The sequence below is a fragment of the Scyliorhinus torazame genome, chromosome 6, assembly GCF_047496885.1.
Source record: "Scyliorhinus torazame isolate Kashiwa2021f chromosome 6, sScyTor2.1, whole genome shotgun sequence".
Classification (NCBI taxonomy): domain Eukaryota; kingdom Metazoa; phylum Chordata; class Chondrichthyes; order Carcharhiniformes; family Scyliorhinidae; genus Scyliorhinus; species Scyliorhinus torazame.
Window position 1 is genome coordinate 222,342,894 of NC_092712.1, and position 25,184 is coordinate 222,368,077.

The 25,184-nt window shown below is 44.1% G+C and overlaps 1 protein-coding gene across 3 annotated transcripts in view; it reads right to left on the reverse strand.

The window, feature by feature from the left end:
* The window catches only part of pde11al (phosphodiesterase 11a, like), a 476,822-nt gene that overhangs the window by 356,786 nt on the left and 94,852 nt on the right, over nucleotides 1–25,184 (reverse strand). For all 3 annotated transcript variants that reach the window (XM_072509449.1, XM_072509448.1, XM_072509447.1), the window contains exon 2: nucleotides 10,603–10,761. In XM_072509449.1, coding sequence (XP_072365550.1) covers nucleotides 10,603–10,761 — 159 coding nt within the window. The remainder of the gene's footprint in view (nucleotides 1–10,602; nucleotides 10,762–25,184) is intronic.

Here is a 25,184-nt window from a genome sequence, read left to right on the forward strand (position 1 = left end):
TTAGCTACCATCTCAAATGAAATGAAAAAGGCTTATACCTCCTTCTCGTCAAACCTTGGCAATGCTTGGACATATTTAAATAGATTCCCACCAAGCCACCGACTTTGACACTCTTTCTCACTATCCTCATCACGATCATGCAACTGTACGTTTCCCTTTACATCTGCCAATTTTAACTGACTGTCATGTTTCATGGCCATTTTCTGAAGTTCAAACTCTCTCACTTTATCTTTTTCCCTGATCTGTATCTCCCTTTCTTTTTCTTTTTGTTCTGCTAGGGCTATTCTTTCGTTTCCCCTTTCTTCTCTCTCTCTTTCTCTTTCCGCTCTCTTTCTTTCATATTCAAGCTGCATTCATTCTTTCTCATGTTTCATTTGTTTCATTTGCAACTGAATTTTTGCCATTTCTAATGAGTCAGACTGTATCTAAGGCAACTTTAAATGCTTAGCCACCGCCGTAATTACCTCATCTTTTCGCATTTTGTCAGGTAATGTTAGCTGCAATGTTTTTGCCAAATCTAACAGTCTGCTTTAAGTCTCTGTCCGTAAGGTACTGTGTGTGACAGTCTCCACCCCCAAAAACCTCTGAGCCTCCGAAAGAGCCATTGTCCACAACACACTCCCCACTTAATCTAAAATACCACACCTGAAAAGCAACCACAATATTCTCACCCCTCACTGTCTTTTAAGTTCACTAAGCCAATCCAATAGATAGACATTTATCCCCCTCGAGCCCCCAATTGTTATGGGCCAGGGTTTAGAGAACCCTGTGGTGGATTGTGGTGTGGGGAGCACACGGCTTACTCTACAGGTATGGTACAGCAGAAAATGGACCAGTGGTTTTTCAAACAAAACAATGTTTATTCTATGAACTCAAGTTAACCTTTTTAAAACAAACATTGAATATCTTAGCACCCATTAATTCAAATACACCACCCAAAGAATACAACACTAAGTAATCTGTATGCTGTTCTTTTAACATCCAAAACTTACCAAACCTCTAAACAGGAGCACATTAGAGTTTACATTCAATACTGAAATTATTTATCATTCTGAATTCACCAAATGGGGCAGCACGGTAGCATTGTGGATAGCACAATTGCTTCACAGCTCCAGGGTCCCAGGTTCGATTCCGGCTTGGGTCACTGTCTGTGCGGAGTCTGCACATCCTCCCAGTGTATGCGTGGGTTTCCTCCAGGTAATCCGGTTTCTTCCCACAGTCCAAAGATGTGCAGGTTAGGTGGATTGGTCATGATAAATTGCCCTTAGTATCCGACTATGCCTTTGGTGTTGGGTGGGGTTACTGGGTTGTGGGGATAGGGTGGAGGTGTTGACCTTGGGTGGGGTGCTCTTTCCAAGAGCCGGTGCAGACTCGATGGGCCGAATGGCCTCCTTCTGCACTGTAAATTCTATGATAAATGATTAAGATAGTCTTTGGATGGCAGACTTCAGATGCAGCTCCCTGAAAAACACAGACACACCCAAGCTCTTCTCAAACTGAAACTAAAAAGCAGAAGTGGAGCTCAGCTCCACCCACACTCTTGACATCACTCCAGTAACATGAGCAGCTCTATTTCTTAAAGGTACATTTCTTAAACATCCATTTCTTAAAGGGTACTCTCACATGATATAAGCAAAAAGTAAACAACTTTTATTTTACAACAATTGTGTCCATGATTACCAGTAGGACCTCACTAGGTTCTCTCTCCTGTCAGTCAGTTCCAGATTGGCCGACCTTTTATAAAAAGTACGAGTAAGCTCCCCCGCCCCTAGCGGGGAAGCACGTACTCCTCAAGGAGTACGGGGAAAACAATCAGCCCCACACCATATGTCCCGTCCAGGTTATTCCAGGTTCTCATTTTAAAGGCAGCTATTGGGTCCTTCTTTCGGGATCAGAAACACCATGTCCCATAATTCCACGACACTACCGACACCTGCCCACAACCCACTCACAGATCGTGATCCGCTCTTTGACAAACCCTGGTGTAGTTGATCGTGAAGAGAATAGCTAGTGATTCCAGAATGATAACAATGGTTTGCTTCAGTGGGCAGAGAAGTAGCAGATGGACTTCAATTTGGAAAAATGCATGGTAATGCATTTGGGGAAGACAAACAAAGCAAGGGAATACTCAATAAAGGCGAGAAAATTGACAGGGATTGAGGAAGTGAGAAACCGTGGAATGCATGATTACAGATCCTTGAAGGTGGCAGGACAGGTAAGGCAAGGTGGTCAAGAAAACATATGGAATGCTTTCCTCTATTGGGCAAGTATTGAATATAAAAGCAGGGATGCAAGAATGGAAACTGTATAAAGTGCTGGGTTATGCCACAGCTTGAATTTGTTCTACACAGGAGATTTGCAAGGCAATTGTCAGGGCTTGAAATTGCAGCTATGAGGAGAGATTGGATAGGCTTGGGTTGTTTTCCTGTAACAGAAAGTAACGGATGATCTACTTGAGGTGTAGAAAATTACATGAGGGGCCTATATAGGGCAAGACAGGAAAAACTTGGGGTGGAGTTTTATGGTAAAATGGTGCAAAGAAATCAGTATGAATCCAGCCCCTGGGGCATGGTCCAGATTGCAATCTTTAAGCATTTTGATAAAGAAAATTTCCCCACGTGAAAAATGCCACGCCTGAAGTGCAAAGCATCTGATTTGCCCGTCCCGGGGTTCATCTAAGCACTTCATTCAAGGGGTGCTCCACTTAAATGGCTCCACTTGATCTCATTCAAGCCAGGAGGATGGCATCTCGAAGACCAGCTCCCAGATTTTCAGAGTGGAGCCCTCACTCGATTGCTGAATGCTGTGGAGGAGAGGCAGTACACAATTTACCTACAGGTTAGCAGGAGTTCCTCCAACAAGGTCACCAATGCCCCCTGGGAGGCGGTGGCAGCACTGGTCAGTGCCAACAGCCGGACCAGGAAAGGGGGGGGGGGAGGAGAAGGAGAGAGAGAGAGAGAGAGGGAGCGAAAGAGAGATCGAGAGAGAGATCAAGAGAGAGAGCAAGAGAGAGAGAACCAGAAGCAGAGACCAAGATTGCTTGCAACAGAAAAATGTAAGGAGCCACTGCACCTTGGTTGCGGAGGGGTCAAGAAGCTCTGGGGAGCTGTGTGTGTGTTTTTTGTCGATCAGGTGACATGGTGGTCCTATTGAACGAAGCAGGACATGATGAGGGCATGCCTAGACCTCCTGCCCATGCAAACGTTCTCCCCTGCCTGGCGTCCGTGGCACCCATCTTTTGGATCCTCTTCAGCCTCTCCCTCCACTCCCTCCTTGACTTCCTCAGAGGAGACATTCATCAACGAAGATGTCGCCCAGCTGTAGGGCACAGCAGGCAACGGCAACACAGGAGAACCTCTGGGGACTATAGTGCAGAACCCTGCCAGACCCGTCATAGCAACAGAAGTACATCTTAAGCAGCTCGATGCACTGCTCAATCACAGACCAGGTGGCACTGTGAGCCTCATTGTAATGGGTGTTTGCTCTGGTCTCAGGGCTCCTTGGCATCATCAGCCAAGAGCTCAGCCATATCCCTTGTCCCCAATGAGCCATCTCTGCAACCTGGGGTGACCCTCAAATATCCCATGGATTTTATATTGCCCAAGGATGAAGCTGTCATGCATGCTCCCTGGAAAACATGCACACACGTGCATCGTTCTCATCTCGTGGTCAATGACCATCTGTACATTAAGGAAGTGGAACCCCTTTATATTAATAAATGGGACTCTCTGATGCCATGGAGCACGTAAAGCCACATGAGTGACATCGATGACCCCCTTCACCTGGGGTAGACCAGCAATGGTGCCAAATCCCGCAGCTGAACCGTCCTGATGGGCCTGATCCAGTTCAAACTTAATGCAGTCTGATGCCCTGGCACAGAGTGCATCCATGACCTCACGGATGGATTTATGGGCAGATGATTGGAGGATACCACACGGGTCACCCATTGAACTCTGGAACGATCCTGTGGCGTAGCAGTTTAGGGCTGCTGTGCTCTGCACGGCCCCAGGAACATGCACACGCATACACGCACACACAGTCAGGTTGGTATCTCAGCCAGTTACTTTCAAACCCTCCACCCACCCGTTGTCCTCCGTCCTGGATGCAGCAATTCCAGCACCTTATCCAGCAGCTAGCACTCAAACACATGTCTGGTGCCCTTCCATCACTTAACTGACCCCAGTCAATGCCGTCACCCCATCAGAGCCATCGTGCAACCTTCAAATTGGCCCATTTAATTGTTTACCTCAAGTAGGGGTCAGTGGCCTAGGGGTACACCAGGCTTTGCCCTTAGTCCAGTGAGGGCAAAGCAGTTTCATGACCCATCCACAGAAAAGCTACTACAGTTAAAAGGACAATAGTTGCCACCCACTTAGGTCCGCAATAAAACAGAGAGATGGAGCTGTGGCTACAGAGTGGGGACGCTGTGCACAGAGGGAGTGGGAGGAGGATGACAATGACCCACCTGAAGACCTTATCCACCATGTCTTCAGAGAATACCTCTCTTTGCACCTCCCCCAAGACCAATGCATAAGGCAACTGTGTGTATCCAAGGAGCAGTCTTCATAGAACTGTGCCACTGCCTTCAACGTGACCTCCAGCCTCACAGCTAATGTCACCATCATTCTCAACTTCATCCAACTAGATACTTCCAGGCTAGAGCATGTGACATTGCAAACATTTCCTCGTTCAACATCCATTGCTGCATCGGAAAGATGATGGAGGACAGGTACAGCGGGAGAGGATACTCCATCATCTCTCAAACCAGAGAGACAAAAGGAGTGAATATGTGGCTTTGCCAGGGTGGAGGGACTGCCAATGGTGCAGGCACCTATTGACTGCACACACATAGCTCTGCGGGTCCCACGTATAAACAGGAAGAGGTACAGGACCCACAATGGTTTTTACTCTATTAATGTGTGACCATACCGAGACCATCATGAAGATTCATGTCCACTATCCTGGTATCCGCAAACATGTCTTTCTTCTGAGACAGTCTGTAATTCCTGCCACCTTTTGGATTACAACATAGAAACAAGCACTGGGAGACAAGGGATATCTTCTATATGCATAGTTCGGAACACCTCTCCACCAAGCAACCACACAAGCTCAATGCACCTGCAATGGGAGCTATGCAGCCACTAAAATTATTGACTTCCTCAAGCAACAATTCCATTGCACTTGATGGAAACTCTACAACAGTGCTTCAAATCTTTTTCTGATGTGACCCCATTTTAATGCTTCACTTTGTGTGACTACCCACTCTCCCAACCTTCCAAGTGAAAATTTAGGGATGTACTGACTTTTGTTCAGTGGACGTAGCCCTTGCCACCTTAAAAGGAGGAGGAGAAAAAGGAGGAAGAATAGGATGAAGAGGAGACGTCTTCAGGGACTGCTCCGTGAATGCTTAAATGAGACTCCACTTCCATTAAAATGTCACCCCACCTCTGCCATTGCTCCATAATCCTCAACTCGCTAAGCATCTGTTATATATAATCACATTATCTCCTTGGCCAAAATCCTGCAATTAATCCACTAAAAAAAAAGTGATTCCAGAACTTATCCAACAAGGCTTTCAATAACACAGACAAAAATGACTTACTCCTCCTTTGTGTCAGTCTCGTGTGCATCTTTGCCTAGGTTTGTGCTCCTGGCCAGAGCCATCTCAGTGGCTGCAGCATGGTTGATGGAACTGCAAATTGGTTTGTAGAACTGGGCCTTGAGGGTTCCGACTTTGAATGCTGCCATCCTGAGGGTGATCCTTAGGTTTGAGAACAGGGGAGCCACTGGCACTTCTCTGGGCAGACCCTCTAAACCCTAGTAATCTGCTGGAGGATAGATTGTGCAACAGCTGCAGGACCTTTGCTTCTGATATCCGTGGCTATAATGCCAACAGAGCTTGAATGACAACTATCATGCATCGCATGATGTCCATCTGAGCTTCCACTATAGCACTGAGTTGCTAGATGGCTTCTACATGTGCTGGGCTGACATGCTGTTGATCACCATTGACACACTAGAAAGGATGGGTTCCAAGCTCTGCACCAACTCCTGTGACACGTTGGAGCTTCCATGCTCCTTGACAGTGCTAACAGACTGTCTTGACAGGCCTTCCAATACATCTACCATTTCCATGTGCATCCATCAGCATTCTCCTGTAGGCTGCCATATCAAAGTGCTCATCAAAGTCTCCTGTAGCAGAGCTCGTCTGTGGAAACTTAACTATTCTTTCCTCCTGGCCGGGGCCTGGTGACTCAGCGTATGCAGTTCCTGACTCTATCCTACTCCAAGTTATATGCAGTATTGAGCTCATAGCTGAAAGTATCAGATCAGGTGATGGTGCTACCTCATCAGAGCTGTGATGCATCCTTCCTCATGAGACTGCAATGTTGGCCAGGTAGTCAGTTCTTGGACAACTGAAAAGATGAGGGCCAGGGCAAGTGAGGTGGGCCGGGATGGGAGGAGAGGGTTAGGGTGAAGAAAGAGGGTGGAGTGGAAAGCAATCTGCAGCTTGCAATTCATCTCAAATAGCTGGTTGAGAGTGAGAATTGATTTGAGAAGATTGTAAGGTAGGAGTTCACTATCATTCTGAATATTCTTGCCAATGCCGGATACAAGATTCTTTAGTTAGTCCCATGATGCTGATCCCTGTCTCCTCCAGTAAGCTTGTGAGATTTAGATCACTCTATTTCTGCCCAGCTCCTTCCTGTTGTGGGTCCCCTTGTCCTGCAAGAGGGAGGCAACAAATGTCCGTGAGTGTGCAGCAATGTGTTTGGGTGATGTGAAAATATAGCTGGAATTTGTGATGGCTGCAGAAGATTGGTGTAAGATCACCAAGGTGTGCGAGGGCAAGGAGCTACATGTGGATGTTAGGTCTGAATCATAAATGCCAGGTTGTGCTGATGGGTGATGATGCATTGAGCATGTGCGACATGGGTAGTGCATTAGGTGAGAGATCGCATTTGAAGATGCATTTATGGACCTTGGCCACTCGCATGAGGTTACTCAACTTTTTACGACACTGTTACCTGGTCCTGAAAGCTAGATTCAGGGAATTGACCTCCCCGGCCATCAGATCCCACGTCTTTCTCAGGGGCATTCTACACTACCCCTTCCCAAAATACCCCTTCTGGGGAACCATAGCTTCACTCCTCCTATTGTCTCTAACATCACCTCTACAGAACTGGGAGCCCTCTCTCTTGTCTTTTGCCCCACTTGGGGTGTTCCTTCGTGCAGCTTTCCTTGAAGAGGAGCAGGTTGTGTTTAAAAGGTGCAGGATACTGAAACGTGTTCACCACACATAATGCTGGGTCTCCTGATGAGTGGGTGCCATCTCCAGATGGCAACGTAGGTCACTCTTGGCTGAACGCTACAAATGTCAACAAAGTTTGTGCTGGACTTCCGCTGACCGTATGTAGAGTGCCTGTACTCTGAATAGTTTCTGGATGATCTCTTTTGGTGGAAATGGCTGACTCCGGATCAAGAGGGATGGGAGGCATTCAATTCGGCTGGTCACTTGGAATGTAAGGGTTTGAATGGCCCAGTGAAAAAGTAAAATTTGAGTGCAAATGTGGTGTTTCTGCAGGAGACTCATTTGCAGATAAGGGACCAGACTAGGTTGCAGAAGTGGTTGGTGAGTCAAGTATTTCATTTGAATTTCGATGGTGAGAGCCCGGGGGACAATAATCCTGATTAATAAAAAAGGTTACATTTTCGGCCGCGAAGATCTTGGCAGATTCTAATGGTAGGTATGTGATTGTTAGTGGGTCCTTGGCAGGCACCTTGGTGGTTCTGATTAATGTCTGTGCGCCAAATTGTGATGATACAGGTTTTGTTAGCAAGTTGCTAGCCTTCATTCCTGACTTAGGCTCGCATCAGCTAATCTTGGGGGGAGGGGTGTTAAAGACAAAGATGTTGTTGGCTTTTAAGGAAAGGGCGGGGCTACAGGTCGTGGCATTTTTTGCACCTGAAGTATAAAGATTTTCCTTTCTTTTCCCCATGTCCATTCCATGCTCCACATTTTGTGCATTTGGCCCTAGAGTCATGTCCCTCCCAACACCCGCCATGCAAGGTGGATACAGCGCTATTGGCAGACAAAGGTTTTTGTGAATGTATATCCTCCACCATTGGGGAGTATTTTAACAAAAGTGAGTCTATCTTGCCTTCTACGCTGTAGGAGGCCCTTAAGGTGGTCATTAAGGGAGAGATTACAAAGCACCCATGAAAGGACTGCGAGGGAGCAAAAGGACTGCGAGGATGGAGTGGCGGAAGCTGGTGGACTCCTTCCTTGAGGCTGACCATCAATATTTGCTTACAAGTAGGAAAAAGCTACAGGTGCAGTTTGATGTACTATCAACAGGTAAGGCAGTGATCCAGTTGCGACACTCGAGGGGGGCATTTTATGAACACAAGGAGAAAGCCAGTCACACTTTAGCTCATCAGCTGAGATGTCAGGCTGCTTCCCCGGAGATTGCACAGATAAAGGGCTCAGGCGGCAGTTTGGTTTCCGCCCCGTCTAAAGTCAGGACAGCTTATGAGACATTCTATCTGGATCTCTATAAATTGGAGCCCTTGGAGGAGGTTCAGCCATGATGGACTTTTTGCATATATTGTCTTTTCCATTGGTGGAGAGAGAGGCGGGAGGAGTCAGAGTCCCTGTTGGGCCCTGAGGAAATGATAAAATGTATTGGGTTAATGCAGACAGAAAGGGCTCCCGGTTTGTTTTACAAGAAATTTTCAGGTCAGTTGATCCCGTTAATATTGAATATGATCAATGACTGCTTGTCCCTGGGTTCGTTGCCCGTTACACTGGCGCAGGCCCCTATTTCAACTATCCTGAAAAATGGCAAGGGCCTGACGGAACGTGGGTCGTTTTGACCTATTTGGCTTTTGAATACAGATGTTGAATTGCTCGCAAAGGTGCTGCCGCTGCAGTTGGAGCCCTGCCTTCCAGAGGTGATCGGGGAAGACCAGATAGGCTTCTTTAAAGGTCGGCAGTTGGGGACCAATATACATCGGATGTTAAATATTGTTCTTTCCCCTTCTCTTGTGCCCAAACTAGAGATGATTGTGTCCATGGACATCAAAAAAATGTTTGATAGGATGGAGTAGTGATATCGCTTTGAGATCCTTGGGAGGTTTGGTTTTGGGAAAAAGTTCATTTCTTGGATTAATTTGCTATACAGGTCCCCCACTGCTCGTGCCCACACTAATGCTCGAGGCCGGGGTATTTTCCGTTGAATGCGAGGTAGGGATGTCCTTTACCTCCACTTCTGTTTACTTTGGCAATTGAACCACTGGTCATAGCGTTAAAATCTGCCAGCAAGTGGAAGGGGATATGTAGGGGGAGGTAGGGAGCATAGCGTATCCTTGTATGCAGATGGTCTGCTTCTTTATACAACAGACCTGGTTTCCACTACGGATGAGATAATGAAGCTACTGTGGAGACACTTTTCTCCCTAAATCCTTTTTTTTTTACTGGAGTTAACAAATTAGTGTACTCTTTTATTTGGGTGGGCAAGGCTCCAAGAACCGGTAGGGTGTTTCCCCAGAGGGACAGTTGGGTGGTTTAGCTTTAACCAATTTGTTATTTTATTATTGGGCTGCTAATATCAAGAAAGTATTGGGGTGGCTTCGTGGTCAGAGTTCCATTTGTGGGTAAATTGAAGTGAGTTCTTGTAGGGGCTCTAGTTTGGGTGTGTTAGTGATTGCCCTGCTTCAGTTCTGTATGGCGAGAGTTTCTTTGAACCTGGTGGTGCTGTCCACCCTTAGAATCTGGAAGCAGTTCAGACAGCATTTTCAATCTAGCTCCATATTGTTGTTAGCCCGTATCTGCAGTAATCATCTCTTTATGCCGGTGAGTTTGGACTCAACGTTTAGGACATGGGAGGGCAAGGGTCTTGAAAGGCTTAGGAACTTGTTCATGGAGGGAAGGTTTGCCAGTTTTGAGGAGCTGTCGGAAAAATTTCAACTCCCTGCGATCAACTTGTTTAGATACTGCCCGTTTCGTGATTTTTTGGGGAAGACTATTCCTTCTTTTCCCCTGGCATCACTGTCCTCCCTGTCCTGTCTGATAATTATTTTAAAATTATTTTACAGGAATTGAGATCATGGTCATCCATGTGAAATGCGGCTAGACGCACCAACCCACTCTACTGGTCTGTCATTATTTTGCCTGGCTGAAAATTTGGGAGACCCAGCCTGGAACTCTCCCTCCAGTAACTAAAACTATAAATGGAAGCAACAACTTTCAGAAAGCTATTGGAAAAAATGTTAGTCCAATAAGTAATGATGTTTGGCACATAATGTGAAGTTATCTAATTAACTTATTTCTTTGAAGCTAAATCCTATAAATTGAAGAATATAAGCATTCAAATGTACATTGCAATACAGGGCAGCTAATATTTGCACCACAACAATATAATGAAGGCACTTTTAATCTGCTGTATACAATATTTCTTTTTAAACCAAAAGTCGCTTTTAATTCAAAAATTCATATTCATGGTATCCCTCCCATGTAGTACTAATATAAATCACACAATTTACAACATAGAAAATTTATTATAAATGAAGAATTTGATCAGTGCCAGATAGGGATCTTACCTTCTCATCATCATCAGTGAAAGGTACTCCTGCAGGGTTTTTGTTGATGGCTTGTGCTACCCCAATAGTCTCTCCATCACAGTTCTGGATCGGCATGCATAGAATGGACTTTGTCTTATAACCAGCCAGCTTATCAATTTCATCACTGAATCGGTGGTCCTTCAGAAGTAAAAACAGTAAATCAGTTTGCAATTTGCAGGTGAAAACAAAAACAAAATCATTTTGTTCTTTACAGCAATATCAGCCAATCGTTTTAAAGTCATAGACAGTAAACCACACTGAACTATATCATCTATGAATGCTCAACATTTCTCCACCAATAATTCCATGGAAGCTGCAACCCATTAATTTTAAATGGATCAAGAAGTCTATTAAAATTTGGGACATGCAAATTTAATATGGGCTTGGAGGGGCAGGTAAGATTTTCTACTTCCTGCCCTGCAGATGTTGAACCTATTTTGCAGCTAGGAGGATTGTTCGATTGATGTTAGTTTGCCATCCGAGTAGAAAATTATAAATCTTCCCGAAAGATATAAGGCACCATTTAATAGACTTGTAAGTACGGTCAGAGCATGTGGAGCGAAGGAACAAGCAACACAATGAATAGCTTGTTGGCTGCAAAGCAGAAAGCAGAGAACAGGGGTAAAAAGTAGCTCTTCAGAGTGGCAGAAGATGAGAAGTGCTCATGTTTTATGAGGCAGGGATCACTGCTGTTCATAATTTACATTAACGATTTAGACCTTGGAATTAAAAACACAATTTCAAAATTTGTGGATGACACCAAATTGATCACCACCGAGGAGGACTGGAAAATTACAAGTACATATTAAAAAACTGGCAGTATGGGCACATAGTTGGCAAATGAATTTCAACATGGTTAATTGTGAGGTAGTACATTTCGATAGGAAAAATAAGAATCTAAATTAGGTAGAGCAGAAAAGGCATCTGGGAGTATAAATACACAAATCATTAAACATAACATAACGCAAATCAGTAATGCCATAGCAAAATAACCATGAGGCTTTACTTCTAAAGAAGTAAAGTTGAAAAGTAGTGAATGCTAAATGGCTATCAATCTAGGTTAGATCTTATTTGGAGCACTATGCATAGTTCTGATCAGAGTGCAATGAAAAGGATACAGAATCACTGGAGCGGGTGTAGAAAAAAATTGATTTACAAGGATAATACCAGAATTGCAACGATATACCAATCAGGAAAGGATGAAAAGCCTGGGTTTCTTTTCTCACGACAGGAGAAGGCTTTACTAGAGTTATTTTAAAATGATGACAATTATGAAAATTGAGAGTTCAACCTGTGACTGTAAGATAGTCAAGTTGGGAATTCAGGAGAAATGTCTTTACCCAGAGTGGTAAAAAAGGTGGAACTCAAAATCACAATGAGCGGTTGAGGTGAATAGCATAGACACAATTGAGAAGAGGCTGGTTGCGATTATAGAGGGAGTATAGAATAAAAGGATATTCTGATATTGATGAGGAAGTATGGGAGGGGGTACAGGTGGCCATAAGTGGCATGTACTAGTTGGTCACTGAGTTATATATTCCATGTAATTTTACATACTCTTATTATGTTTTCATGGTAATATTTTAAAGTAATTTATAAAGGTAAGCAAACATTTTCCTTAGATACTCTTACAGCATAAAGTATGGAATGGGTGTGAATAGGTCACGTAGAGAAATATACAGAGCTTAGAGAATATTTTGCACAATTGCATGGAGATGCAGCAGATAATAAGGAAAGCAAATGGAATGTTGGCATTTATAGCAAAAGGAATTGAGTACAAAGGTAAGGAAGGGTTGTTGCAACTATACAAGGCATTGTTAAACCACACCTGGAGTATTGTGCACAGTTTTGGTCCCCTTATTTGAGGAAAGATGTAGTGGCATTGGAGGCAGGTCAGAGGTGGTTCACTAGACTGATTCCAGAGATGAGGTGTTTGTCATACGAGGGGAGATTGAACAGTTCAGGCCTATTCTCTCTGGAGTTTAGAAGAATGAGGGGAGATCTAATTGAGGTATACAAGATGCTAAAAGGTATGGATAAAGGAGACATGGAGCTGATGCTTCCTCGTGTGGAGCATTCTAAAACGAGAGGTCATAATCTTAGAATAAGAGGTAGCAAATTTAAAATAAATTTAAGGAAAAACTACTTTCCCCAAAGGGTTGTGAATCTGTGGAATTCATTACACCAGAGTACGGTGGATGCAGTGACAGTGAGTAAATTTAAGAAGGAGATAGACAGATTTTTAATTAGTAATGGGTTGAAGGGTTATGGAGATCGGGAAGGACAGTGGAGTTGAGGCCAGTATGCGATCAGCCATGATCACATGGAGGGTGTTAGGCTCGGGAGGCTAAATTGCCTACTCCTGCTCCTAGGTCATTGTGTTCTATTCCACAGTCCAGCTCTTGGTCTGTAACACTGTAGGTAGCAGATAAGGAACATATCAGCCATGATAGAATAGCGGAGCAGACTCGAGGGCCAAATGGCCTAATTCTGCTCCTATATCTTATGAATTTATGAGATGAAATGTGGTGCATTTCGAGTAATACAGGTTTGAAAGTGTTGCATTTAGCTGAATTTAGATGAGAGATTGCTAACAGAGAATAAGGAGGGATAGGATAAAGAATGTATATATTACAGGTTAGTGTGTGCTATATACGGCACAGTGGTTAGCATTGCTGCCTCACAGCGCCAGTGACCAAGGTTCGATTCTGGTCTTGGGTGACTGTGTGGAGTTTGCACGTTCTTCCAGTGTCTGCGTGGCTTTCCTCCGGGTTCTCCGGTTTCCTCCCACAGTCCAAAGATGTGTAGGTTAGGTGGGGTTTACAAGGATTGGGCACGGGCATGGGTCTAGGTAGGGTGCTTGTTCAGAAGGTCAATGCCTACTCCATGGACCAAGTAGCCTCTTTCTGCATTGTAGGAATTTGTATGATTTTATAATACAGATTGATACAGGTTACAGTGTACCTTATACAGAATAATACAGGTTACAGTGTGCTACATACAAGATAATACAGGTTAGGCAGTGTTATATGCAGGAAAATGCAGGTTAGAATGCACTTTATGCTTGGCCATTTACGTTAGAGTATTTTATATACAGGATAATACAGGTTATTGTCTGCTGTACATGATAATATAGGTTAGAGCATGCTTATGTCATACAATTTAGAGAATGCTTTTTGCATTGTATATATGCAAGGGTGTGCTATAGAAAGGATAATACAGGTTGGAAAGTTCCATAAAGAGGATATCACACGTTAAAGTGTGCCATATACATGATAATACAACTTAGAGTGGCTGTACAGGATAATAGAAGATGGAGTGTGCTATATGCAGGGTAATACATGTCAGAGAGAGTGCTATATATAGTTTAGAGTGTTCTACGTAGAAGTGTACGATATGAAGAGTCACAAGGTGCCCTATAGGATAATGGAGTTGGGGTGCCTGATATTATGAATGATACAGGCTAGAGTGCACCCTGTGCAGTGTCATACAGGTTAGCAAGTGTTATACGTCAGGTCATACAGGTTAGCGAGTGTTATGTCAGGTCAACGAGTGTTACACACCGGGTCATACAGGTTAGCGTGTGTTATCCACCAGGTCATACAGGTTAGCAAGTGTTATATGCCGGGTAATCATAAAATCATAGCATTTACAGTGCAGGAGGAGGCCATTCGGGCACCCTAATTAAGCCCACACCTCCACCCTTTCCCCATAACCCAGTAACTCCATCTACCCTTTTTTTGACACTAAGGGCAATTTAAGATGACCAATCCACCTGACCTGTGGGTGGAAACCGGAGCACCCGGAGGAAACCCATGCAGATCTGGGGAGAATGTGCAGACTCCGCAAAGACAGTGACCCAAGCCAGGAATTGAACCTGGGATCCTGGAGCTGTGAAGCAACTGTGCTAACCACTGTGCTACCATGCCTCCCAGGTTAGCGAGTGTTATACACCGGATAATACAGGTTAGCGAGTGTTACACGCCAGATCATACGGGTTAGTGTGTGTTATACGTCAGGTCATACAGGTTAGCGTGTGCTATACGTCAGCTCATACAGGTTAGCGAGTGTTACACGCTGGGTCATATAGGTCAGAGAGAGTTATATGTCGGGTCATACAGGTTAGATGGTGTTACATGCAGCAGAAGGTTTTGACAGTGTTGCATGCAGGACTTACAGGTTAGACAGTGTTACATGCAGGGTCATACAGGTTAGAGAGGGACAAATGGAGGGAGGGTCATACAGGTTAGAAGGTGCTTTATGCATGATCATACCAGTCACGGAGTACTATATACCAGGTCATGCCAGTTGGAGATTACTATATGCAGGGTCATACAAGTTAGAGTGTGCTATATACAGGATTATACAAGTCAGAGGGTGCTATATGCAGGTTCATACAGGTTAGAAGGTGCTATATGCAGGTTCATACAGGTTGGAGAGTGCTATATGCAGGTTCACACAGGTTAGAGAGTGATATATACAGGCCCATACCAGTTAGGTTCCTACAGGTTAGAGGGTGCTACATACAAGGCCATACCGGTTAGAGAGTGCTATATAAAGGTTAAAGAGTGCTATATGCAGGTTCATACAGGTTAGCAAGCATTATACTCCGGATCATACAGGTTAGCGAGCGTAATACTCGGGTCACACAGGTTAGCGAGCGTTATACTCCGAGTCATACAGGTTAGCGAGTGTTATATTCCGGGTTATACAGGTTAGCGAGCGTTATACTCGGGTCATACAGGTTGGCGTGTGTTATACTCTTATGAGTCATACAGGTTAGCGAGTGTTATTCTCCGGGTCATACAGGTTAGCGAGTGTTATACTCCGGGTCATACAGGTTAGCGAGTGTTACATGCAGGGTCATACCAGTAACAGAGTGTTATATACCAGGTCCTACAGGTTAGAGTGTAGTATATGCAGTGTCATACAGATTAGAGAGAGTGCTATATGTAGGGTCATAGACATTAACGAGTGTTCTATCTGCAGGGTCATACAGGACTATATACAGGGTCATACATGTTATGGAGCGTTATATGCAGGGTCATACCAGTTACAGAGCACTCTTCTTCTCCAGTGATCACTCGTTACCAAGTATAATTGCCCACTTAAGAAACTCTTGTGTTACTGGTCCATGGATTCTGTGGGTCCTTGAATGATGGATGAGCCCGATCCTAGAGCCACATCTTCCACCGCACACTTGGCAGGTGTTTCCGGGTAGTGGGATAGGTTCTTGGATTCTAAGATCGCTGGTAATTCTTCCCTAGGCCTCTTCTATCCTGGACTTCCCCTACCGTCAAATGTAAGCTACCTATGAAACTTGATCCCACTACCAAACCTGTTTTGGGTGGCTAACTTCAGGACCCCAGAACCTTCCACCATTTATTTTTACATGAGAAGTTAGTGGATGGAATGCTTGGCCGTTAAAATAGTTTGAACCTAATCTTTGGTGCAGCAAGTAATTTTCCAACTTATTCCACCACACACCCAACCAAACCTTGCCCAGAGTTAAAGTTACCTTCACTGTCTTATAGGTCTTTATTATATTCCTTAATTTCTGGAGAAAACACCCAAACCTAGTGACCAGTGTACCAAAAGGTATCAACACCTCATACAGCCTTGTTAATTCTCCAATGATTTCCAAACCAATGGAGCACTGGCCGCTTGTTTATTCATTTCTAACATAGGGCCTCACATAGGCCTGGGCTTGGCAAACCATACAAAGTCCCTGCAATGAGCCCTCTCTTACTTTAGGAACATGGAAGTTCGTCTTCTGACCCTGAGGAATAATATTTTGCATGTACAAAACCTCACAGGTAAATTATCATTGGCCCTTTGTCATCAAACAGTCCCACTGCTAAAGCACAAATCAAAGAGACATCCAATCTTACATGTTGGATTGTGCTATACATAAAACAGCCTTGTCTGGATTGCAAACCAATCAGCATGCACAGAATAACAGTTTAAAGTTGGCTGTTATGTTGTGAGGATGGATGTGTTTTTGAAAATATTTTGGGGGAATATATGTTATTCTATAAAGTGTGTGTAAATGATTAAATTAAACTGGGGAAGGTTAATGGAGACGATTTGTCTCAACGAATTTGAAATAAAAAAATGTTAGAGGTACTAAATCCATGCATTTGTAAACAGAAGCTAATTGGATTGGATTTATAAGTGAATAGGTTGAGTTTAGAAATTTGCATTAGGAGATAGTTGAGAACTTGGCTTTTCAGTTGTGAAATTTCAAAGGGGAGCAAAAGATTGACAGATTGCAACAGTTTCAGGAGTAAGCAAGTCAAGCTTATTAATTTTCATCAGAAAAACACAAACGATCTTCATATTTTGGAAATGTTAAGTTGAAAGAAATGCTGAGGACAATGTAACTGAAGATGAAAGTGAAAAATGATATTTGAAGAAAGATATTGATTTGTGTTGGCTGTGTGGGGAACAGCTCTGTGCTGGGAGAAGGTGTGGTGTTTGAATCAGCCAACCAGTCAAACCAGAAAGCACCCTTTTTTCTGAATATTCTTGAGTTTCCACAGCAGCTTGGAAGTGGGTGAAAAGTCATCTGTTTCTAAAAGTGATAGCAGTTTTACTTTGGGTAATATTACTTGATTTTAAAGTTAAAGTCTATAAAGCAGTGTTACCAAGAAGGTGTTTACTTAGTTATTCTGACCAAGTAGCATTTTGGGGGGATACTTTGTAAGACTTTTTAAAACTGGCTACATTCTTGTGTACTGAAGTTTTTTTCTTCTTGCTAATAAAACTTCTAATTTATAGAAATGTGCAATGTGTTACTGGAATTCTGTACATCTGGGATCAGTAGGTTTCTCCTCATTTTCAGAATACAAAAAAGGTATGATCAGTAAGACACTTTTCACCTGGAATTTGACTTGCTCAGCAGCTAACAACTACTCTGATCATAACAATGTGATAAGCATGTTGTGTAAAACACAAGAGGTGATGTGACAGACATATAGATGACATAGTAAAATGGTATAGAAAAGATAAATTCAAAACAACTCAAATTTCAAAACACTATTTGAAATTAAACTATGAGACTAAGACAAAGTGACATAGATTCAAGCCAGTAAAAAAAGAATTGTCAGGAAGCTCTTCTTCACTTAAGTACGATCAACATGTGGAATAGTTACATGAGTTTAGACAAACAACTTGAATTGATTTAAGAAAAGGGTTGGATTCAATGAATGATGGGGAGCTGTAGGTAGTTCTTGCATTGATGAATTAAGATGTGTCAAATGGCTATCCTGGTCCATGACTCTTTTATGACCTTGTGTTGAGAGCAGACTCTTCACAAATCACTCCGAAAAGAGTCAAAATTGCTGACAGAACATTGTGTTCTATTCTAGGAAATCATTAATATATATGTCCATGATGTTGTATTATAGAACCATCATAGATCTATACAGATTTTCTCATAGATTCTATTAGCCTTGGGCAGCAAAGCAGAAACCATAAATTAGAAGATAATGTAATTTTGTACCTTTGCTATAGAGTCATGACTTTGTACTAGCGCTGTTAAACTTACCAATGGCTGTGCTATGTCATTACTCATTGCACTGTGGATGATGTACAAGGTTAAACGAGACAGCACTTCACCATTACATAAAAAGCGACAGGAAACAGCATGAAATAACACATATTATCCTGTTGCTACAATGTATTTTGCCTTCTACCACTGCGTTTCTCACACTATGAAGCTTAATAACCCAAATGTCTCCTCTAATATCATTTAGGACATGTAGGGCAGCACGGTAGCACAAGTGGATAGCATTGTGGCTTCACAGCGCCAGGGTCCCAGGTTCGATTCCCCACTGGGTCATTGTCTGTGTGGAGTCTGCACGTTCTCCCCGTGTCTGCGTGGGTTTCCTCCGGGTGCTCCGGTTTCGTCCCACAATCCAAAGATGTGCAGGTTAGGTGGATTGGCCAAGCTAAATTGCCCTTAGTGTCCAAAATTGCCCTTAGTGTTGGGTGGGGTTACTGGGTTAATGGGATAGGGTGGAAATGTGGACCTTGGGTAGGGTGTTCTTTCCAAGAGCCGGTGCAGACTCGGTGGGCTGAATGGCCTCCTTCTGCACTGTAAATTCTATGATTCTATGAAAGATGTGCAGGTTAGGTGGATTGGCCATGATAAATTGCCCTTAGTGACCAAAAAGGTTAGGAGGTATTGGGTTACGGGGTTAGGGTGGAAGTGAGGGTTTAAGTGGGTTGGTGCAGACTCGGTGGGCCGAATGGCCTCCTTCTGCACTGTATATTCTATGTTCTTATACAGTCATAATGGGTTTATGCAGGCCAACGTCCTACAGATAAAGGACCCCTGGGACATTCTAATGGCAGTGTTGTAGGGTTGGAAGCCTGGTGCAGGAAGTCCTAACCCCATTTCCTCCTCACTACATGCGAGAACAGCGTGTCCCTCAAGTGAAACAAAAGGGAACATTCAGTGATATTCTTTTTTGCCTGATTTTAGCCAAAAGGATGCGGCTTCACAATGCAAGCATCCACCAGTGCCTCACTGATGAGAACTCGATTCACACTCCTTGCCTACGTAGCATGAGTTACCTGGCCTTTCCATAAGAAGTGCATGCAACAATACTGTTGAGGTTTGAACGCCCCTTGTATTTCGATCGTTTGACTAAAGTAGAGGTTATATTGGCACTATACACAAACTCTCGTGTGAGGATGAAGGAAGTCTCTCAATGCTGCATACAGTAAAATTCAATGTCAATAACATGGACAAAGCTTTTGCTACATACCAAACTACCCATACTACATATGTAAATGGATTGAAACATCCTGGAAGACACGCATCTGAAGACCCAACACGGAAAGCAACGCAACAGTATATTGAGTGCTTTTATTTTTGGGAGGCTGTCGTGTGAATTAGGATTACAATTAATCTCAATTATTGTGTGTTCCACGTTGAAATCTGAAATCATAATACAAAGTCTTGCTCGATAGAAGTGTAGGCTGGAGAATCAAGCACTAAAGGCATTGTGACCAATTTATGGCACTCTGATACTCTGACAATAAATTTTGGGACTATTGTTGTCATTTAAAAAATTTGTACCTAATCATTTTATCGGTATATCCATAGCTCCTCAGATACAGACGAAATCTATGTCCAAATGCAGCATGACCTGGACAATATTCAAGCTTGGGCTGACAAGTGGCAAATAAAATTTACACTATACATGTGCCAGGCAATGACCTTCTCCAACAAGAGAGAATCGATATGTTGCCTTTTGATATTCAATGGCATTACCTTCACTGAACCCTGCATTATCAACATCCTGGGGTTACCATTAACCAGAAACTGAACTGGGCCTGTCATAAAAAAACTGTGGCTATAAGAGCAGGTCATAAGCTGGGAATCTTGTGGTGAACAACTCACCTCTTGACTCCCCAAAACCTGTCCACCATCTACAAGGCACCAGGAGTGTGATGAAGTACTTCCCTCTTGCCTGGGTAAGTGCAACTCCAACACAACACTCAAGAAGCCTGACATCATCCAGGACAAAGCAGCCCGCTTGATTGGCATTCCATCCACAAATATTCACTCCCGCCACCACTGATGCACAGTCGCAACGATCACCTAGGCTCCTTAAGCAGCATATTCTAAACCAGACATTTTCAAAGTGGGGGTCTGGATCACGGGCAGATGTCGGGAGGGTCGTGGAGCCATCCATCGCGGCATTGCTGAACATGGGAATTCAGGCGCAATGGCCGCAGCAGCCGGCTTTAAAAAATGCCGGCTGCGACCAGTTTTCAAAATGCGGGAGAGCTGCGCATGCTTGCCCACTCACCAGTGTGCATGCCTGGAGCCCAGAGAGAAACACCGCTGCCTCCTGACGCCAGCGCGCTGACCCAGGAGAAGATTTTTTTTGCATTTCAATTCAGTCCTCCTGCATCTATCTTGAATATGCTCAATGGCTGAGCCTGCAGAACTCTCTTTGATAATGAATTTTAGAGATTAAAAAGGTTCACAATACTTTGAATTAAGTAATTCCTCCTCATCTATGTCTAAAATCGTCGCATTGTAATTTGCAGATTGTATCCCCAGGTTGTAAACCTCCCATCTGAGGAAAACTTACATTCTGTATCTGCTCTGTAGAGTCCTGAGAGAATAATGCCTGTTTCAATGAGGTCATTTCTCATTCTTCGCTATTCTAGATTATGGATTATAAGGCCAGGCTCACCTCTCGCATTAAAGGTAAGAGAAAATGGTGGATTGCGAATGTCGGCTGGCATGGGTCGCGAAGGTCGGCCGGCGTGGGTCGCGAACGTCGGCCGGCGTCAGTCGCGAAGGATGGCCAGTTGGTAAAAATGGGTCCCGGGCAAAAATGTTTGAAAAACACTGTTCTAAACCCATGACCAATGCCATCTAGAAGCACAAAGCCAACAAATACATTGGAACCCCACCAACTGGAAGGTAAAGGTAAAGTCACCATACTCCCAGATGACCATAGGTTGCTTTCTCCTTTTGAGGGAGAGAGCTCACTGGTGGAGATTTAACCCAAGGATCAGCACACCTCAGGTGAGGAGCAATATTAAGAAGGCAGGCCTTCATGAATAACCTCCAAGTTCCCCTCCAAGTCACTAACCATCCCAACTTGGAAATTTATCGCCATGCCTGGGTTAAATTCCAAGAACTTCCATCTACCAGCACTGTAGGTGGACCTGCACTACAGGGACTGCAGCGGTTCAAGAAGGCAGCTCACCACCACCTTCACAGGGGCCATAAATGCTGGTCTAGCCAACAACGCCCGCATCCTGTAAAAAGAGTTCCCATGTTAGTGTTCACAATGGGACAATTTTAACACAACACAGGTCGGAAATGATACATGTCACCCAATAGGGCCAATTTTAACCTTGTTATTCTTGTCAGTTCGGAAACCGATAGCATTGGGTGCAACGTTGGCTTTCCACCCCACCCCCTCAACATTTTCTTTGCCGTTGGAATCAACAAGCAACATTAGACGGAATAGGAACACCAAAACAGCAAAGGCACCTACAAGACAGGCAGTAAGAGAATACAAAGGCTGAATAGTTAGTGAGTCTTTAGATATATTCTCAGATGCCTTTTATTTCAGTGTTTGGCCAAGAGGACACTTACATGGTTCAGATCAGAGAGGTGGAAACATATGCATTCTTGCCTGAGAGCCTAGGCATTCCTTCAAGAAATGAAACACCGGAGCACCAGGGAAAACAATGCTTGATTGACAACTATGGCTCTCTGACCTCTTCGGTCAACTGCCAATAAGTTTGCTTTTTACACTACAATTGGGCAATGTCCCGCCACATCAAGTTAGGCCTTTTAAACTGCACACCTCCACACCCACAGCACCCATGGCTCCCTCCACACTCTTTTGTATGTCAGCTAGCCCAACTACTGCCCGTACCTGCCCCTCCACAATGGAAATTGTGTCATTCTTGGAACTTTCTGCTGAGGTGGGCAGGCCGAGCTGGGAATTTTCCTCGGGAATGAAAATCCAGCCCATTCACAAATGCTGCCTGGCTTGCTGGGTATTTCCATAATGTTCTGTTTTTCTATCAGATTTCCAACATCATTAAGTGTTTTGCAGAGAGAATTTACTACAGTGGTTCCAGCGATGAAGGACTTGAATTGTGTGAATATGTGAGAAGCTGGGGTTGGCCTCTTCAAAGGAAAGGTTGAGAGGAGATGTGATAGAGGTGGTTAGATTCATGGAGTCTAAACAGAATACAGAAAGAGAGATGGTTTCTACTGGTAGAAGGGTTGAGAACCAGAGGTCAGAGAATGCCAAAAGAAGCATGAAACATTTTTACACAGTGATTATTAGCTGTAATGCATTGTCTGAACAGGTGGTGGAGGTATATTAAATTATGACTTTCAGAAGAGAATTGGCTTGGTGTATAATTAGGAATATACAGGCGCATTTAAAAGGGTACCTCTAAAGTGGGACTTGTTGTGTTTGTTTGATGATCTTCACCAGTACCCAGTTCTCAACTGTGGCTCCAAATAGTTGTCTGTATGCCATAGCAGCTACACCTTGGCAAATCATCTCGGCAGGCAGTCAAAACCATGCAAGGGTAGCTGATCTGCCTCCCCATCAGTGAGCTGAGAACCATCCTTGCATGTTAAGTCTTATTTGAGTGGATGGAAGTGCTGAACACAAACTCAACGACCATAAGGACAACTCAGTAAAGTATTGTGGAGTGCAAAGTGTGGGGACTGGCACCGTATTGTTACGTTCTGGTGCTTGGTCGGTCAGAATAAGTGCACTAAAGAATGTCTAGTTCTTGACTAGTTTAAAGTTTTATTGTTGAACAATTACGTGGGTTAGATAACCAAAAGAATATCAAAAACTATTATAAATAATCTAAGAGCTACTATAAATTGTGACGATCCACTATGAAGACCATGTAGCAACTCCGAGGTAACAGTGTCACGTGGTTGTTCTCTACTGACCCCTGCTGGTTGGAGGTCTTGTCTATCACTATATACATGATTGCTAATGCATATCATCACACTGTACCAAGGTCATTCACTGTGTCCAAAATCATCTCCATCTCGGCTTCATCTCGTCACTGCACTCAGGAGCTTTCAAGTCTTGTGTGATGGAGGAGTGACAAGGCAACAGGTAAAGATACACAGGAAGCTGTACTAAAACACTGCAGACAGGCAGATCAGCGCAAAGGATCATCTTTCACCAGGCTGACGCAGTGGACATTGGCAGCCCTATTCAGGATCACACTGCTCACCACGATGGCATAAGGGAGGGGCTTGAAAGGTGTCTTAAACACTCTACTTCACCTACCCTAACCAGTTAACCATGACTGGCAGGGATCCCATTACAGTGATCATAACAAAAGTGTAAAGAAGACAAATGAATCACTGCTTACCATTGACACTTGAAATTTGATAGCATTCAGGTTCTATGTCGAAGCCCTGGTTGGGAGAAAACTTGCCAGATACAATGTCACACAGCAACATTAAGTAAGGCTCATCTAGCTAATGAAGAGAACAATACAGATGTTGCCACTGGATGTACTTTCTTTTTCTGTGATCATAATTGAAAGGGTGGAAGAGTGTTGTGAAACAGGAGACAGGTTTGCTACCAAGTGCAAACTAGTCCCCGGAATTGCCAGCTTTCCAAAAGGCACAAATGGTGCACTCATGACATTGCGACTTTCCCCACAGGAATAAATCACAACGAGGGAGTTATAGGGAGAAACAGAGATGGCAACACAAGAACCTCCTTCTGTTGAGGACATGTGCAATGCATGCCCTCCTCATTACCAACACTATATTCCATCTGCCATACAGAAACAAGATATGCTAAGATGGCACGGTTGTGAGGTGCTTAGCACTGCTGCCTACGGCGTCAAGGACCCGGGTTCGATCCCGGCCCCGGGTCACTCTGTGTGGAGTTTGCACATTTTCCCCGTGTCTGCGTGGGTTTCACCCCCACAACCCAAAGATGTGCAGGGTAGGTGGAATGGTCATGCTTTTTAGCCTCTTAATTGGAAAAAAAATAATTGGGTTCTCTAAAAAAAAATTTTTAAAGCAAGATATGCTGGATGCACCCTCACTCTCAGCATCTACTCCAGGGAGGAAGGACAAGCAGGATGTCAGAGTGCGCAAAGCCACATGTAGGGCAGATTGCTGGACTGACCACAGTCTCATTATCTGAAAGCAAGACTCAAACCAGATACCGTGAGGCAAAACTTCTCAGGTGATCTGGATTGCCAACTAGACCAGTCATTCTCAAATCCACTATCGCGACCTGCCGGTGGGTGTTGGGAGGGTCGCGAGGTCATGTGTTGCGACGTTCCCGATTGTGGAGCCATGATTTGCGATATTCCTGATCGCAGGAAGTAGTACCCAATACCGCGACCGGCTTTCAAAAATTCCGGGCACGACCGGCTTTCAGTATGCCGGCCGTCAAACTAGTGCCATGTGATCTTTTACATCTGACCAATCAGGAAGGTGATGCCTCAGCTTAGTATTTCATCTAAAAGGTAACACTTCTGACAGTGCAGCACTCCTTCAGCTTTAATTTCTGTGTCCAATAACTGGAGTCAGAAGTGGAATCAGGGCCTTGTGACTCAGAGGCAAGAGTGCCAGCTGGGTCGCGGGTGGATATTGGGAGGGTCACGGAGCGATCAGTCGAGGTGTTCCTGATTGCGCCGAAAACGCCCAACACCCACAACCGGCTTATAAAAATGGCAACCGCGACCGGCTTTTAGGTTTAGAATGCTGGCCTTCCTGCGCTTGCATGCCCCCTCAGGCAGTGTGCAGGCCTGGCATCCAGTGGGGCAGACTGCCTGCTTCTGATGTTTGCATGCTGATCCAATACTGTCTCCTCCTGCACTTTCTCCTGTGTCTGTGTGGGTTTCTTCTGGGTGCTCCGGTTTCCTCCCACAAGTCCTGAAAGACGTGCTGTTAGGTAATTTGGACATTCTGAATTCTCCCTCTGTGTACCGGAACAGGTGCCGGAATGTGACGACTAGGAGATTTTCATAGTAACTTCATTGCAGTGTTAATGCATGCCTACTTG